Genomic DNA, 16,063 nt, shown 5'->3' with positions numbered 1-16,063 from the left:
TGGACTGGCATTAAGCCCAGGTCTGTAGTTGTGTCTGAACTGGCATTAAGCCCAGGTGTGTAGCTGTGTCTGGACTTGCATTAAGCCCAGGTGTGAAGCTGTGTCTGGACTGGCATTAAGCTGTGTCTGGACTGGCATTAAGCCCAGGTCTGTAGTTGTGTCTGAACTGGCATTAAGCCCAGGTCTGTAGCTGTGTCTGAACTGGCATTAAGCCCAGGTCTGTAGTTGTGTCTGAACTGGCATTAAGCCCAGGTGTGTAGCTGTGTCTGTACTCCGGTGTGTCGGGGGTGCGTAGCTGGGGCTGAACTCACAGGTCGTAATGCTGGTTCCACTTGGGGTCGAGCGTGTTCCTCACAGTGTCTGTGGAGTGGCATTGCCCCGAGCCGTCCACCACCACCTTGGCGAAGGGGTCAGGCAGCCCTGGAGCGCGGAGAGAGAAGAGCAGCGCAGCGTTAGCGTTAGCACCATCGCGCGCACGCACACACACACACACACACACACACACACACACACACACACACACACACACACACACACACACACACAGAGACAGCCTAACCGCTGAGTCACGCGCGTTCGCGTCAGGACAGGACAGGACAGGACAGGACACACACACACACACACACACACACCTTTCACAAACCCCGCGCTGACTCGGAATCCGCCAAAGCGTGGGACGAACCTGAGATTACGTGATTAACTCTCTCTCACGCGTCACCTGGGGACGCTAAGGGAGTCCGTGCATACACCGCGGCGCACCGTGTGATTGCACAAGCGGTGGTGAGAATGCGGCTCTGGCTTCCAGGGAACGCGACCGGGGGGCCGTGACACAAGTGACACCGCGTTTGTTTGGAGCCGATACCGCCCGCGCCTCTACCCCCGCCGCAGGTGAAACCAGTCCAGTCACATCGGGCTGCGTGCCGCCCGGGCGTGTCCATGGCGACGGGCACAGGGACTTCCCTTTCGGGGGGGGGGGGGAAGGGGGGGTGGGGGCGGGGCAGACGGCTGGACGGGGGAAGGAACACAGGAAAGCCTGAGTGAACAGCCGCAGATAAAGGAACCTCACGGGCCGCTACCATGGAGACCGTTAATGACAACAACCATTCCCGTCGCCCTCTGAGTCATGTAATTCCTCCAGCGGAAAACCCGGTAACTTAAGACTGAGCTCCTGCAACACCAACACAGGCCTGTTTAGAATGTGAAGGGCTTATGGTCTTCGGAGACGGTGATAAAGTTTTTGTAGTACTGTTGCCGGATTGGCGGGAATTGTAGTACAGCGGTTATGGAAACACTTGCAGGGTGAAGGCCGCGGGTTAGATTCCCAGCCGGGTTGTACCCTTGAGCGAGGTATTTCGTCCGAACAGCTTCAGCATAGTATCCAGCTGTGGGTACGGACTGTATGTTTGCAGTCTTTTTAAATGCAAAATTACTCGATGTTTTTATTATATTAGGATCATCTCGGAGCCCATCTTAAATGAGTTCTCAGAGATTTAGCAAATGACTTTCTATGAACTTTGTTTCCAAAATAGTATTGTTAATATTGGTGCTCAACTGAAATAAAATATATATATATATATATATATATTATTTGCAGGATCTTTAATGCGAAAGATGACAGGTTGGCACACGGTTCTTTGCTGCACGAGACAAAATCAAGCTCGTGCTTCAGAATTTGGGCCGGACCTTCCCGTGAAACTGCTTTAAAAGGGCGCACTCAGTGAAGCGTCCATTTTAACACTTCACTGTAACATTACATATTACATTACATTATTGGCCTTTGGCAGACGCTCTTATACAGAGTGACGTACAGTTGATTAGACTAAGCAGGAGACAATCCTCCCCTGGAGCAATGCAGGGTTAAGGGCCTTGCTCAAGGGCCCAACGGCTGTGCAGATCTTATTGTGGCTACACCGGGATTAGAACCACCGACCTTGCGTGCCCCAGTCATTTACCTTAACCACTATGCTACAGGCCGCCGCCAACGACCGCTTTGTCTCACACCGCACAGCTCAACGCTACGCTCTCAGAGAGAAGGCCCTGGCCCCCCGCTCCTGAAAGACCACTCAGAAGGCCCTCGCCCCCCTGCTCCTGAAAGAGTGCTCAGAAGGCCCTGGCCCCCCGCTCCTGAAAGACCACTCAGAAGGCCCTCGCCCCCCGCTCCTGAAAGACCGCTCAGAAGAGCGGCGTCCCGCACTCCTCCGCTCAGCCGGTCTCCGTCTTATCAGCTCGACGTGACCCACATATTACTGCAGTCCTGGAGGACCTCTCGCTCCGCACACTTCAAAGCGCACAAGCACGGGTAAAAAAAAAAGAAGAAAAAGAAAAAAGAACTGGCAATTTGCAGGGGACCGTGGTACGGAAATAGAGCTTTAGAAAATGGGTTACTTACGAAAGAAGTCCTTCTTCGACAGGTTTTTCGCACACAGGACTACGGAGAAGAGGAGAGAGGAGACGTTAGTATGTCACGCAAACAAACGCATAAACATTTATCGCATTATCAGGGATGGAACAACAAGCGATGTTACAAAGAACTGCAGTGATGTCTCGCAAGGACGAAAATCTGAAGCCGGTTAAATTTAAACCACAAGGACGTTTTATTTTTATTTTTTCATTTTGAGGACAGGGTCTGCATTGTGCTTTTATGGATCTCAGGCATCTCTACGGTTCCGAGGCTACACATCAGACCCAGGCCTAGACGCTAACTATCAAACACACCGCCTCTCTCAAAATGCAACCTCTACATTATTCTGGAATTCCTAGGTTGCTTGACCCAAATCCGCGGTCTCCCTTGGCAACCGCTGGAGTAAAGCCACGCATGCAGACATCTCCTCCTCCTCCTCCTCCAGGAGCGCTGAGGAGCCTCCCTGTTACATACTGAGCGGGTGAGCGTTCTTTCCTGGACGAAGCCAAAGCCTGGCTCCTCGGTGAGACTGTGAGGAGCTGCTGCCCAGGGGAGCCGCACGCAGGCCAGGCATGATGGAGGAGGGGCAATGCAGTCTCAGGCCCGTAATGGAGACAGGTGAAGGGGAAAGCAATTCGCACATTTCGAATTGCTGAATGTTCGCACTCACACACACACACACACACGCACACACACACACACACACAGGCACGCACACGCATGCACGCATGTGCCCAAACACGGTGCAAACTGCAGCGAGGTGCCCCCGCAGCTCCCCCCGTCCCGAGGTCTTATCTGCGCCATATCGGCGCTGAGGCCGCTCTCTCTGATTACAGCGGGACCCAGGGCTCCTCCGCCAGACCGCCCGCCTTTCAAGTCCTCACCCCCGCTTCCCCCTGGAGGGGGGGGGTGGGCAGGTCCCACTAATGCACCGGGGTCTCGGCGGGACACGGAGTAAGGAGGGGGGGAGGGGGAGGGTGTTGACGGCGCTTTCGCGGAAAGAAGTGCGTCAGCGTGCCCGTCTCCATCCCGGAGGGCGAGCCCGAGACATTCCTGAGGGGGCTGTGGAGAGGAGAGGAGCAGCTGTCTGGAGAGGGGGGGGGGGGGAGAGAGCCAGCGTGTCTGACCCTGCGGCCTCCCGCTCACCCCAGGACAGGCCCCAGCGTCTGCAGGGAGACTGACGATCCTCAGACCCTCTGGGGAATGTGCTAATGGGAGAGGGGGGGGGGGGGGGCAGCCGGAGAGAGGAACAGCCCCTGGGTGTTCTATCACCCTCCCCCCGGGACACAGTTGGGCTAATGCTAACCTAAAGCAATGCTTCAGCCCACCTCCTCCCCCTGCACACAGGTGGGCTAACGCTAACCTAAAGCAATGCTTCAGCCCACCTCCTCCCCCTGCACACAGGTGGGCTAACGCTAACCTAAAGCAATGCTTCAGCCCACCTCCTCCCCCTGCACACAGGTGGGCTAACGCTAACCTAAAGCACTGCTTCAATCCAACCCCCTGCACACAGATGGGCTAACGCTAACCTAAAGCACTGCTTCAATCCAACCCCCTACACACAGCTGGGCTAACGCTAACCTAAAGCACTGCTTCAATCCAACCCCCTACACACAGCTGGGCTAACGCTAACCTAAAGCACTGCTTCAATCCAACCCCCTGCACACAGGTGGGCTAACGCTAACCTAAAGCACTGCTCCAGTCCAACCCCCTGCACACAGATGGGCTAATGCTAACCTAAAGCACTGCTTCAATCCAAGCCCCTGCACACAGGTGGGCTAACGCTAACCTAAAGCACTGCTTCAATCCAACCCCCTACACACAGCTGGGCTAACGCTAACCTAAAGCACTGCCTCAATCAAACCCCCTGCACACAGCTGGGCTAACGCTAACCTAAAGCACTGCTTCAATCCAACCCCCTGCACGCAGGTGGGCTAACGCTAACCTAAAGCACTGCTTCAATCCAAGCCCCTGCACGCAGGTGGGCCTAAAGCACTGCTTCAGCAAATCAGAGGCGGCTTCCTGCCCACAGGCTGGTTTCGGGCCAGCGAGTTCAACACACCCCAGCCCTGTGTGGCCCACAGACTCCACACGCGTGGGGGAAGGGGGCGCGCCCGCTAACGAAAGCCAGCTGCCCGCAGACGAGGCTCCTTCCGCAAAGCCGGGTCACTCGAAACCCCGCGCAGAAGCGCTCTGCGTCAGGGGAGAAATGCGGATTTTTGGGTGTCCTGGAGAGGCCGGGCTCCAGGCTCCTTTTCAGTCCCCACATAAAGGGCGATCTGTACGGAGCAGCACAATAACCCTGCAGGCTGCTGGGCGGGGCGGGGCGGGGCGGGGCGGCCAGGCAGTGCGCTGAAAGACCGGCGTTTCCTTTCTGAGCCATGTTCACTCCGGAGCGCCGAGGCGGGGGACAAAACCGCCTTTCTCCCGCAACACCTGTAGCGCCCCAGCGCATTCACACGCCCACAAAGAGCCCCCTCGCCCCCCATTCTGCGCCCCCCCGGGCTCCCCGACCCCTCTCTGCCCGTCAGCACGGGGCTTTCACACCGCAGGTCTGACGGGCAGGGCACCTGTGGAGACCCACAATGCACTGCCTCCGAAGCACAGGCAATCAGCACGCGTGTGAACAGAAGCATCTGCAGCCCCAAACAAACACATCCGACAACTCCACCTCTGCCCGGGAGCCTAGCATGCTGGAGAACGCCATGGGTATTAAATTAATGTAAGCACATTATATATACATAAAGCTTAATACCACCAGATATTTGCCATAGCTGCAGGTGGGTAATAAAAGTTTGCATTGTAAAATTGCGCACATTCTAAAATTGTGAATACACGTAGGCTAGTTCTCCGGACAGACGCATGGAGAATACTGATCTGCAAAGATCTGCAATGCGCAGAATTTCTCATTTAAATGATCTTGAAGGGCATGTTTTGTCAAATATAGCTTTATCTGTAACAAGCTAAAACGGTAGTTAAACGTAGTTTTTCGATAAGTGTAGTAAAACTGATTTTGCAACACACACTGGCACGCACTTCAGTCAGGTTGGATCGATCAGCAGTTACACCGTCCTATTACCAACATTTATTACCTTATATCTACAAACACATTATCTGCAGTTCCTGTGCATTATTTAAACACGTGTTTAGCAGGCAGGTGTGCAGACACACCAGCTGCCGGCCCTGTAGTCAGAGGCCTGCCTTCCCCCCAGAACGACTGCATCGCACAGCAATGGAGCCTCAGCATCGGTCTCTGTTTGCACACGGCTGGAGGGAGCGCAGCACCTGCGCGTTCACTGCCGTTACCGTGGGAGCCGTGTGAGTGACAGGCAGAAACTGGAGGGTTAGCAGCAGGGTTAGCAGCAGGGTCGAAACCTGCATTACACCCCCCCCCATCCCTCGATCGACACAAACCACTGCCAACTCTGGGCCCACAAATATGCGGCTTGTGTAAACATTTAGGCTAAATGGAAGGGGGGAGAGCGAAAGATAAAGACTAGACTAAATGTGCGTCTTCACGGGGGAAAGACAGATGAGGAGACAGAGATAAGAGAGACATTCTACACTCAGGGGGACTGTGTTCTGTTCCAGTGTAACCTGCCTCATTACTCACCCTTCTGGAATGCACCTCTCTCTCGCTCTCTCCCCGCTCTCTCCCTCCCTCCCTCTCTGTCTCGCCCCCCCCACTCCCTTCCTTAACCTCCCTCTCTATCTCTCACACCCTCCCTCCCCTGTCTCTCTCTCTCTTGCTCTCCCCCCCCACTCTCAACCTCCCTCTCTACCTCTCTCTCAGTCTCGCTCCCCCTACTCCCTTTCTTAACCTCTCTCTCTATCTCTCACACCCTCCCTCCCTCCCTCTCTCTCTCACTCTCCCCCCACTTTCTCCCTCCCTCACCCTCCCTCTCTATCTCTCACACCCTCCCTCCCTCCCTCTCTCTCTCGCTCTCCCCCCACTCTCTCCCTCCCTCACCCTCCCTCTCTATCTCTCTCACCCTCCCCCACTCTCTCTCTCTCTCTCGCCCCACTCTCTCTGCGGGAGCCTGGTTTCAGCCGTACGGGAGCCTGGTTTCAGCCGTACGGGAGCCTGCTTTCAGCCGTACGGGAGCCTGCTTTCAGCCGTACGGGAGCCTGGTTTCAGCCGTACGGGAGCCTGGTTTCAGCCGTACGGGAGCCTGGTTTCAGCCGTACGGGAGCCTGGTTTCAGCCGTACGGGAGCCTGGTTTCAGCCGTACGGGAGCCCGGTTTCAGCCGTACGGGACGGTGTCGGAGGGTAAGGGCAGGCCCAAACGGGGGCCCGTTTTGGGGCACGGGAGCCGGCGGCGGTGGCCGTGCGGCCGGGCTCCAGGAGGGAGGGTAATGACAGGGAGGAGAGGCAGGGAGGAGAGGCAGGGCCGCGGCCCGCGTATTGTTGGGAAAGCCACGGGCGGAGCAGCGGGCCAAGAGGCTGCGGCCGGCACTGGGCTCCAGCGCTCCTCAGTCGCTCCTCGGTGCGCTAAACTCGGGAGAGCACGTCAAAACAGCCCCCGGTGCCCGGGGGATGAGCCTCCCAAATTACAGAGCCGGCAGAAAACCGGGGGCACCAGCCGAATTACGCTGGAACAACGGCGACCAGGACAGCGACCACAATTACACGGGCCGCTCAGACAAATCACAACATGGGAGACGATCAGGAAACACACCAAATTACACTGTGAAAACAACAATCTGGACACCGATCAAATTGCTCTACAAAACCGACGGTCTGGAAGAAACCAAATTACATGGAGACGCACGCAGGGCAACGATCAAACCTGACCTGATTTTTGTGGAAAAGTTAGAAAGCTGGTGAGACTGTAGTGCAACAGCGGAGAGGCTCTCACCCACGGCCGTGTTCCTCTGCAGCGACCAAAAGTATTCAGACGAGAATAAAACTACTGCACGTCGCCAGTCCCAGTCTTCATATGGCCGACGTGTTGGGGGCTTAAACGCCACACTGGGGGGACGAGGGAGGGGGGGCACACAGGCTGGAGGAATCGGCTCGCGGTCAGGCTAAATCCCAGCACCCCTCGTCCCCCTGCCGCTACAGAGAGCAGCCATGTTGGGTTCCAGACCCACTCATCCTTGGGGCTGACATTCTTTTGGGAAGGGGGGAGTGGGTGCTGTGTCCGCTCGATGCAGGACCAGCCAGGGGGGGGGAGTAGCGGGGTTCTGCCATTACCGAAACCCTTCAGAAAGAGGGATTAAGGGACGGGGCGGGCGAGCCCCGGGTGCCTCTGCACACACACAGCGGCAGTAATGACTTCCCCAGGCTCCCACTGCAGACCTGCTCCTCCGTCCCTTTGTGCATCCCTCTCTTTCACATCGCTCAACGGGCCACATCGCCTTTCTTCACACACGTCTCATCTGGCAGCCGAAAGAGAGTGCGTGAGGGTGAGAGGGAGAGAGAGAGAGGGAGAGGGAGAAAAGGTGAGAGAGAGAGGGAGAAAGAGTGTGAGAGAGAGGGAGAGAGAGGGAGAGGGAGCAAGAAAGTGTGAGAGAGAGGGAGAGAGGGAGAGAGAGAATGAGAGGGAGAGAGGGAGGGAGAGGGAGAGGGAGAGGGAGAGGGAGAGGGAGAGGGAGAAAGAAAGTGTGAGAGAGAGAGGGAGAGGGAGAAAGAGTGTGAGAGAGAGCGAGAGGGAGAGAGAGAGAGGGAGAGGGAGAGGGAGAGAGAGAGAGAGGGGGAAAGAGAGAGGGTAGGAGGGACAGTGTGTGAGAGGAAAGCCTCAGCCCTGCTGTAGAAACACAATGGCATGCGCTCCCTAATTCAGAGAGGACAGATAATCAAACAGCCCTGACGCGTTCTAATCGGAGTGATGCTCCGAACTGCTGATGTTATCCGCTCTGCGGCCCAAATGTACATCACAGCTCTGCTCCGAGGCTGTGCAGCAGAGAGAGAGCGGGGTACGTGCATGTCTGCCCCGCTCAGGATATTCAGCAGAGAGGGGGGGGGGATTAGTCCAACGGACACGTCTCGTAAAGGGCACACCCGGGGCCATAAAGAGGACACTCTGCTTCAGGGTTTCTACAGAGTGCAGAGGGGCAGAGGGATGAACACAGCCAGCATTCAGCTCCAGGTGCCATTTTCCTCATCTTCCGCGTCCACGTTTCATTTCATTTTCCACTGTACAGTGCGTCTGGGTGCGATTAGTTATGTCTGCCATTAGCACTATCAACAGTGACAGGATTGAGGAGCAGCGAGGTCAAGTCTCACGTGTGAAGCAGGTGCCGACGAGCCCTTCAGATCTCACAGTCATGGCGGGAGCGCCCCGCTGACGGAGGCCTTCCCGACGACGGGGGAAGGCGCGGCCTCTTCACGGTCTGTAACGCGGTGCCGTAAAGCCGCCTGACTGACTGGCGGTGTGCACGCAGCGGGTCGTTCCGCTCCAGGCTGAGGGGAGGCCGTGATGAGCCAGGGGCTCCCCAGCTCCCCAGCTCCCCAGTCCCCAGCTCGGACAGACACCGCACACGCAGGCTTCAGGACTGACGGCCCCCATTACCGCGCCCCTAATCTGCGCCCACGTCCTCATTCCTCCGGCGGGGAGACACTGCTGCTGAGGGCGAGCGTGATGGCGTGTCTCTCGGAGGGGTGGGCAGAGGCTGTGAGCGATCCCGGCCCCGGTGGCTGCTGGGATATCCGCTCCTGAGCCTGTCGGTTACTCCGAGCGAACATTACTGGAGTCAACGGTCCTGACCGTGACTTCGGAGCTCCTATTGTTGGCACTTAAGGACGACCGCAGGAAGCACAGAGCGAATTTCTCACGCAAGACCATCTAACTGCGAGGAACAGCTTCAGGAGACGATGTGCCAGGGCTCACAGAAATGCCCGAAATTTGCTCACCAGAAAACTGACATTTACTGAAGGTACATGACTCGAATACAGTCAGGGAAACCATTCAGGCAAGAGGCCACACAAAACATGAACATGGTCACGAGCTCCAGAAATACAGCAGACCTCAAAGCACCCCCAAAGCACCCCCAAAGCAGCGCACGGGGCAGCGTGTGGAAGAAGCTTCCGGAAGGCCAAACCAACGCAGACCAAGTATGTTAGCGGTACGGGCAAATGCACACTCCTTTGGTAGCGCGCCTCTGACATCAGCTTTGCGGAAAATGCTACAAAGTTACAAAAAAAGGGATTATCAAAAGAAGCTATGTTTTGATTTGCCAGCCCAGATTAATGGAAGGAGGTCTAACCTTTTAAACACGGGGTTAGAATCCTGTACGGTTTTTACCGGCGTTATGAAATGACACGAGGATGTGGCATAACAGCCTGGTTTTGAAACTGCTGAAAACATAAACACCCGTCCCTTTAATTAGCACGATACGGGGGGAAACTGGAAAGCCACGCGACGCAACGTCCTCCTCGCTGCTCGTGAGGGGAAACTTCAGCTGCACGAACCTCAGCATTACATGGTAAATTTAGTCCAATTAGATTCCAGATATTTTTAGATGAAGGCACAGCGCTACAGTCGATTTGGGAGGAGGGCGCGCTATAGGCCATTAACCAGGCCTCACATTAACAATGCTTGGTCAGCACTCTGACAAAAATACCATACAAAATAACATTCTCAATTTTAAAGGTCACCCCTATGCAGGAGTTACTGTATTTGATGCACAATCTAGACCTGAATATCCAAACCTCATTAGTTACCTGCCTACTTTGTGAGGAGTTGATATACTGACAATAACAAGATGATAGATATTTAGCAATATTAATAATAAATTCATTTGGCGGGCTGCTGGTTAGCTCATAATGTCAAGATACTGTTCTAGTGTACGGTTGGGCCCTATGGTCTGGTTTGTAAGAGGTGGCAGTTGAGCCTATATTTCAACACATATGCAACATTTAGTGATATACTGACAAATAACAAGATGATAGATGTTTAGCAATATTAATAATAAATTCATTTGGCGGGCTGCTGGTTAGCTCATAATGTCAAGATACTGTTCTAGTGTACGGTTGGGCCCTATGGTCTGGTTTCTAAGAGGTGGCAGTTGAGCCTATATTTCAACACATATGCAACATTTAGTCATCGTGCAGACGTCCCTGACATCTCTCACCGGCGGTTTCACAACGGGGCGGACATCAAAATACAAAGGTGACATCGCCCTTTTTATCGGTAATCTGAGCTTTCGATGTCCCAATTGATAACACTGCATCGACACTAGATCCTCTAGCCTGTGACTCAGAACGCAGCCCTGAGCAACAGCACGCTCAGAGGAGGGAGTGGACACACGCCGACTTAAAACACCGTATCGTCCGCTTAGGTAGCCATGGCAACCAAAACGTGGATTTCTCTCTTCCTGTGCACTTTCTCTCCACGCTTACAAACACATAGGGTATGTCGGTCACTGAAAACCAGCTCAGAGACCACTTACAAACGTATACCACAGCACGTCAATTACACATAACCAGCTCAGAGACTACTTACAAAGACATACAATATATCAATGACTGAAAACCAGTTCAGAGACTACTTACAAGCACAAACAGCATGTCAATTACTGAAAACCAGTTCAGAGACCACTTATAAGCACATTATGTCAATTACAGAACAATGCGAGAGCCGGTCCATACAACACACTCCGTTTTGCCACACAAAGTGGCGAGACACACGTCTCTCACTCAGGCTGCGTACCTGCGGCAGATGTCCCCACCTGCAACGCCAGGCCAGCGATGTTTACGAGCACAGTTAACGGGCACATGCAGGCAGTGGAAAAAAGACATTCCATTTCCATCTAAATACCCAAGTTGCCTGGTGGCCTTTGTGAACGAACGGGGGGAGCCCAACAGGCTCCGCTCCACTAATCCGGCCATCTCATTACCCAACCGGGAGGCTGCAAAAAAAAGAGGCGACAGGCCTCACCGCGCCGGGGTAGGCCGCGTCTCGGTTGGCCCCCGAGTTACTCGGGGTTCATTAGAATCTCTTATTTACTCCGCAGATGCCCACAAACTGCCAGTGAAATGCGCGTAACACCCCCCCCCCCCCACCCTCCTGTCGTCCATCTGGCCCGTAGTGCCGGAAACACCGGCACGGCGGCCTCGCGTGTGAACGCACTCCGCTGCGGAGCTCCCAGTGAATGGAGAGAACAACACAGGAGACCAACTGCCAAATTCAAAAACAGACATAAAGAAGGGAGGCCAAACTTTGTCTGTTAGACGAAGCCGGATTCAAAAGATAATACCGGGGGTATTATTTTACTACAGCCATGGAGGAGGCACATCTGATGGGGCTTTTTTTTGTTGTTGTTGTAAATTATGCAAAAAACCATTAAATAAAACCGGTTATGATTCCGCTTTCAAATTCGGGGAGACAGACGACACTCCTTTTTGCCCTTTGCGTTGAAGTGCGACAGCCTCTAAACAAACAAACACGGCCTGGTGAACTGGCTGAATCACATGAAACGGAAGGAATCCATTCGCACCGTTTGCACAAGTCTAAATCACGCCCTCAGCATACGGAAACACAGTGCCACAATTCGAAGCAGTATTGACACTTCCAACTTGAAACTCCAACCCAGATACCAGAAGTAGGGAAGTTTAAATTCGACTCTTCTCTGCATTGTGTTTAGCACGCTTCCCTATCTCACAAAAGCAGCGCTCGGGACATGAGCTGGAATCGTACAGGAGCTTTATCCAGGCAGAGACAGTTAGGTGGACATTATGAAATGTATTTTAAAAAACGTGCAGGCAGCCTGCCAGCAAAACCCCCCCAAGAGCAACTAGCAGCAGTTAAGAAATTTCTCAAGACTTCTTGGACATACTTCATCTCTTACTTATTGTTTGGTTACCCAGCTCAAATACGCTCATATCTTCAATTGTAACAAAAGCATTTAATTCCAAAGTACACAACTGCATCCAGTGGCAAACATTCGGTTTAGTCAGGATGGCAAATACCAGTTGAGCACTAGTTACTAAGTTGAGCAACCAAACGGTTTAAACTCACAGGCGGAACTTTCAAGCAAGCTGCCATTTTATAGCAAGATAAAAATAAATATTTCCGGCTTGTGATATCACAAAAAAAAAAAAACATAATACAGCTACAAACCTAAAAGCACACACATTCCTATGAATATTGACATTTCTCATTTCTGTAGCAGGGTATAGGGTCCACCATTTTGTTAAAGAAATCGGGGTGTCTCGCATGCTCATTGTGAGCCGCGACGTCAACGGTTCGAATCCGACCGTCTGACAATTTGTCGCATGTCTTTCCCTCTCTCTCACCCCCATTCTTCCTGTCTCTATATACTGTCCAATAAAGCTGAAAAAGGCCTAAAAAACATATATATAAAAAAAAAAGAAAAAAAAAAAAGAAATCGGACGTGTCTCCGTCTCCCCTCCCTGGTGCGGTGGTGGGAGAGGGCACGCCGCAGGAACGTGAGCGGGAACGCCGGCAGCGTTTTCCGGCTGCGGCTGACGGCTCGGGTTCCAGCGGAGGAAAAGCCCTGAACGTGACCCCTGTGGAGCCACTGCAATTTCTCCAGCGCGACCCTGCCGTCGCCATGGAAACAGCGCGTGATGAAAAGGGGCTCCGATTCCGCCCGGGAACACAACATGTATTTAAGAGGGGGGGGTGGGGGAAGGGTGGAGCAAGAGAGCATGTGGGGAGGACGTGGGGGTGTGGGAAAAGGGTGTGGGGAATGCGGTGACGTAGCTGTAGCCTGCTCCCAGCCAGTTTAGGACACCAGGCAACACTGACGGCATAAGAAGGGTAAACCTAATTATGGGGGGGGGGGGGAGGACTTCGACACACCCCAGCCGAACACTGGCCGCATCCAAAACCATCTTACCATTTCAGGTGTCAAACCAGTATTAGTCGTATAAAAGTGTGCGTTAAAGTTACCTGGAAGTAACTTAAAGTAAACACTGCACCCACAATGCATTGTGACCACCCAAGCAAACAGAAGGGAGGTGGCCAAACAAGTTTCGTGGAATGTACTTAAAATCGATGGCTATATTTGTTTTAAATATTTATTCTCGGTTTTTGTTGCACAAAGTCACATCGACTAGCTGCCGTCATCTGACTTTTCTGCCGGTGAACTAAAGCCCGCGCTTGGTTTTGGACGCAGCCACGGTCTCTGGCCGGTTTCCGACAGCATCCCGCCCTGACCCCGGCGTGTCGGGCCGGCGGCCGCCCTGTTTTGACTCCTGTTTGGGGCTACGCGCTCCCATTCACAGCATTGTTCCCCTGTAAACAAAAGGCTTCCCCCCCTGCCCGCCCTCCTCTGGGCCTGCGCACACAAACCGGGACTCTAATCTGCAGCTCGCTTCCTTCTGCTGTCCCATCCTCCACCCCTCCGCCCCTCTCCCCCCCCCAAAAGCCCTGTCCCTGCCAGATCCGCCATTCATTAAACGGCCCCGGGGTCCTCGCCCCCCCCCCCCCCCCCTCCCCCGCCTGCCAGCGCTCAGGGCCACCGGAGAGGACGGGGGGGGGAGGGGACGGGGGGGGGAGGGACACGTTACGATAGGAACACAAGGACATTTGTTTTGATATCGCACATTACTTAGCAACACTCCGGTGCCGGTAATGGCCCTCGTAAATATTCACGCGTCCGAGAGAGGCCCTTTTCCACAGTTCGTTGGCGGGGCGGACGCGCGCGTTCCTGAGAAACGGCGGTAGGTCGCGCCGGCGGGCGGTGACAGCGTGTGAGCTGGCCAGGCGTCTCAGACCCCCCCCCCCCCCCGGGGCCCAGAGCTGGCCCTCAGACTCCCCTGGCAGGCGCGGCGGAGGGGCCGAGAGTCAGGATGCAGCCTGCGACCTTCACACGTCGGCTCCCGCGCACGCTCCGTTTCTCACGTTCACCTATCCGACACAAACGCGGGACCGCCGGGCCCACGCCTCACCTCGTTTGAGGTTTTTTTTGTGTGTTTTTTTATTCATAAAGCGTCTGAATTTTCAATCACTCCGCGCAGGGCGAGCGTCCCATACAGAGACGATGAATCATTTCCCATCTGGCAGCGCTGGAGCCAGGGGGGGCAGGGAGGGGGGGGGCGCACAGGGAAATGGATGCACCATTTTCTACCTGACAAACCCCCCTCCCCTCTCACATCCCCCCCCCCGCGCTGATATGAGCGCTGTGCAAAGAGGTTTAGCAGTTGACGCGCTGCGGGCGTGGGCGGGCGAGGCGAGAGGAGAGGAGGAGGCGTGTGTAGTGGCGGACGGCGAGGCGTTCGGTCACGGTGACGTGAGAAACCGGGCCGCTCTGACCCGCAGGGAGAGGAGGTGTGGATGAGGAGAGATTCTGAGCGTGCTGGACATCAGCCCTGCAGCCTCTCTCTCTCCCTGCCCCCTCCCCCCTCCACACACACCTCCCCCCTCCACACACACACACACACACACACACCTCTCCCCCGATACACATGCACACACACACACACACACACACACACACACCGCTCCCCCGATACACATGCACACACACACACACACACACACACACACACCGCTCCCCCGATACACATGCACACACACACACACACCTCTCCCCCGATACACATGCACACACACACACACACCTCTCCCCCGATACACATGCACACACGCACACACACCTCTCCCCCGATACACATGCACACACGCACACACACCTCTCCCCCGATACACATGCACACACACACACACACACACACACACCTCTTCCCCGATACACATGCACACGCACACACACACACCTCTCCCCCGATACACATGCACACACGCACACACACCTCTCCCCCGATACACATGCACACACACACACACACACACACACACACCTCTTCCCCGATACACATGCACACACACGCACACACACCTCTCCCCCGATACACATGCACACACACACACACACACACACACACACACACACACCTCTTCCCCGATACACATGCACACGCACACACACACACCTCTCCCCCGATACACATGCACACACACACACACACCTCTCCCCCGATACACATGCATGCACACACACACACACACACACACACACACACACACACACACACACACACACACACACACACACACACACACACACACCTCTCCCCCAATACACATGCACACACACACACACACACACACACACACACACTTCTCCCCCGATACACACACACACACACACACACACACACACACCTCTCCCCCTACACATGCCTCCTGCAGGAGGGGAGGAGAGGGGAGGAGCACAGGGGTCTGTCCTGTGGTGTCCTCCCTGGCCAGCGCTCCTCAGCTCCAGTTTCAGGGGGAGAGAAGGCTGCTTCAGTCCTGATACACACAGGAACACTGGGACGGGCCTGGCGATGGCTCACAGGAGTCCAGGGCTGTCACGGTGCCTGAGGAGACACAACCTCTCTGGAGCCACAAACACACACGCCTCTCTGAAACGCACACACACGTACACGTGCATGTGCGCTCAGACACACACACACATTCTCTCTCTCTCTCTCACACACACACACATCCTCTCTCACATACACACACACACACACACATTCTCTCTCACACACACACACACACATCCTCTCTCACATACACACACACACACACACATTCTCTCTGTCTCACACACACACACACACACACACACATTCTCTCTTTCTCTCTCACACACACACACATCCTGTCTCTCACACACACACACACACACACACATTCTCTCTCT

The 16,063-nt window shown here is 54.6% G+C and overlaps 1 protein-coding gene across 1 annotated transcript in view; it reads right to left on the bottom strand.

The window, feature by feature from the left end:
• smurf2 (SMAD specific E3 ubiquitin protein ligase 2) overlaps nt 1–16,063 on the bottom strand; it is a 70,551-nt gene that overhangs the window by 34,998 nt on the left and 19,490 nt on the right. Inside the window, exons 2-3 of the mRNA XM_061229320.1 lie at nt 2,390–2,428; nt 312–420 (exon numbers count right to left, since the gene is read on the bottom strand). Coding sequence (XP_061085304.1) covers nt 312–420; nt 2,390–2,428 — 148 coding nt within the window. The remainder of the gene's footprint in view (nt 1–311; nt 421–2,389; nt 2,429–16,063) is intronic.

This window comes from Conger conger, chromosome 2, assembly GCF_963514075.1.
Source record: "Conger conger chromosome 2, fConCon1.1, whole genome shotgun sequence".
NCBI lineage: Eukaryota > Metazoa > Chordata > Actinopteri > Anguilliformes > Congridae > Conger > Conger conger.
The sequence above is the reverse complement of the archived record's forward strand: the minus strand, read 5'-3'. Positions and strand labels throughout refer to the sequence as shown.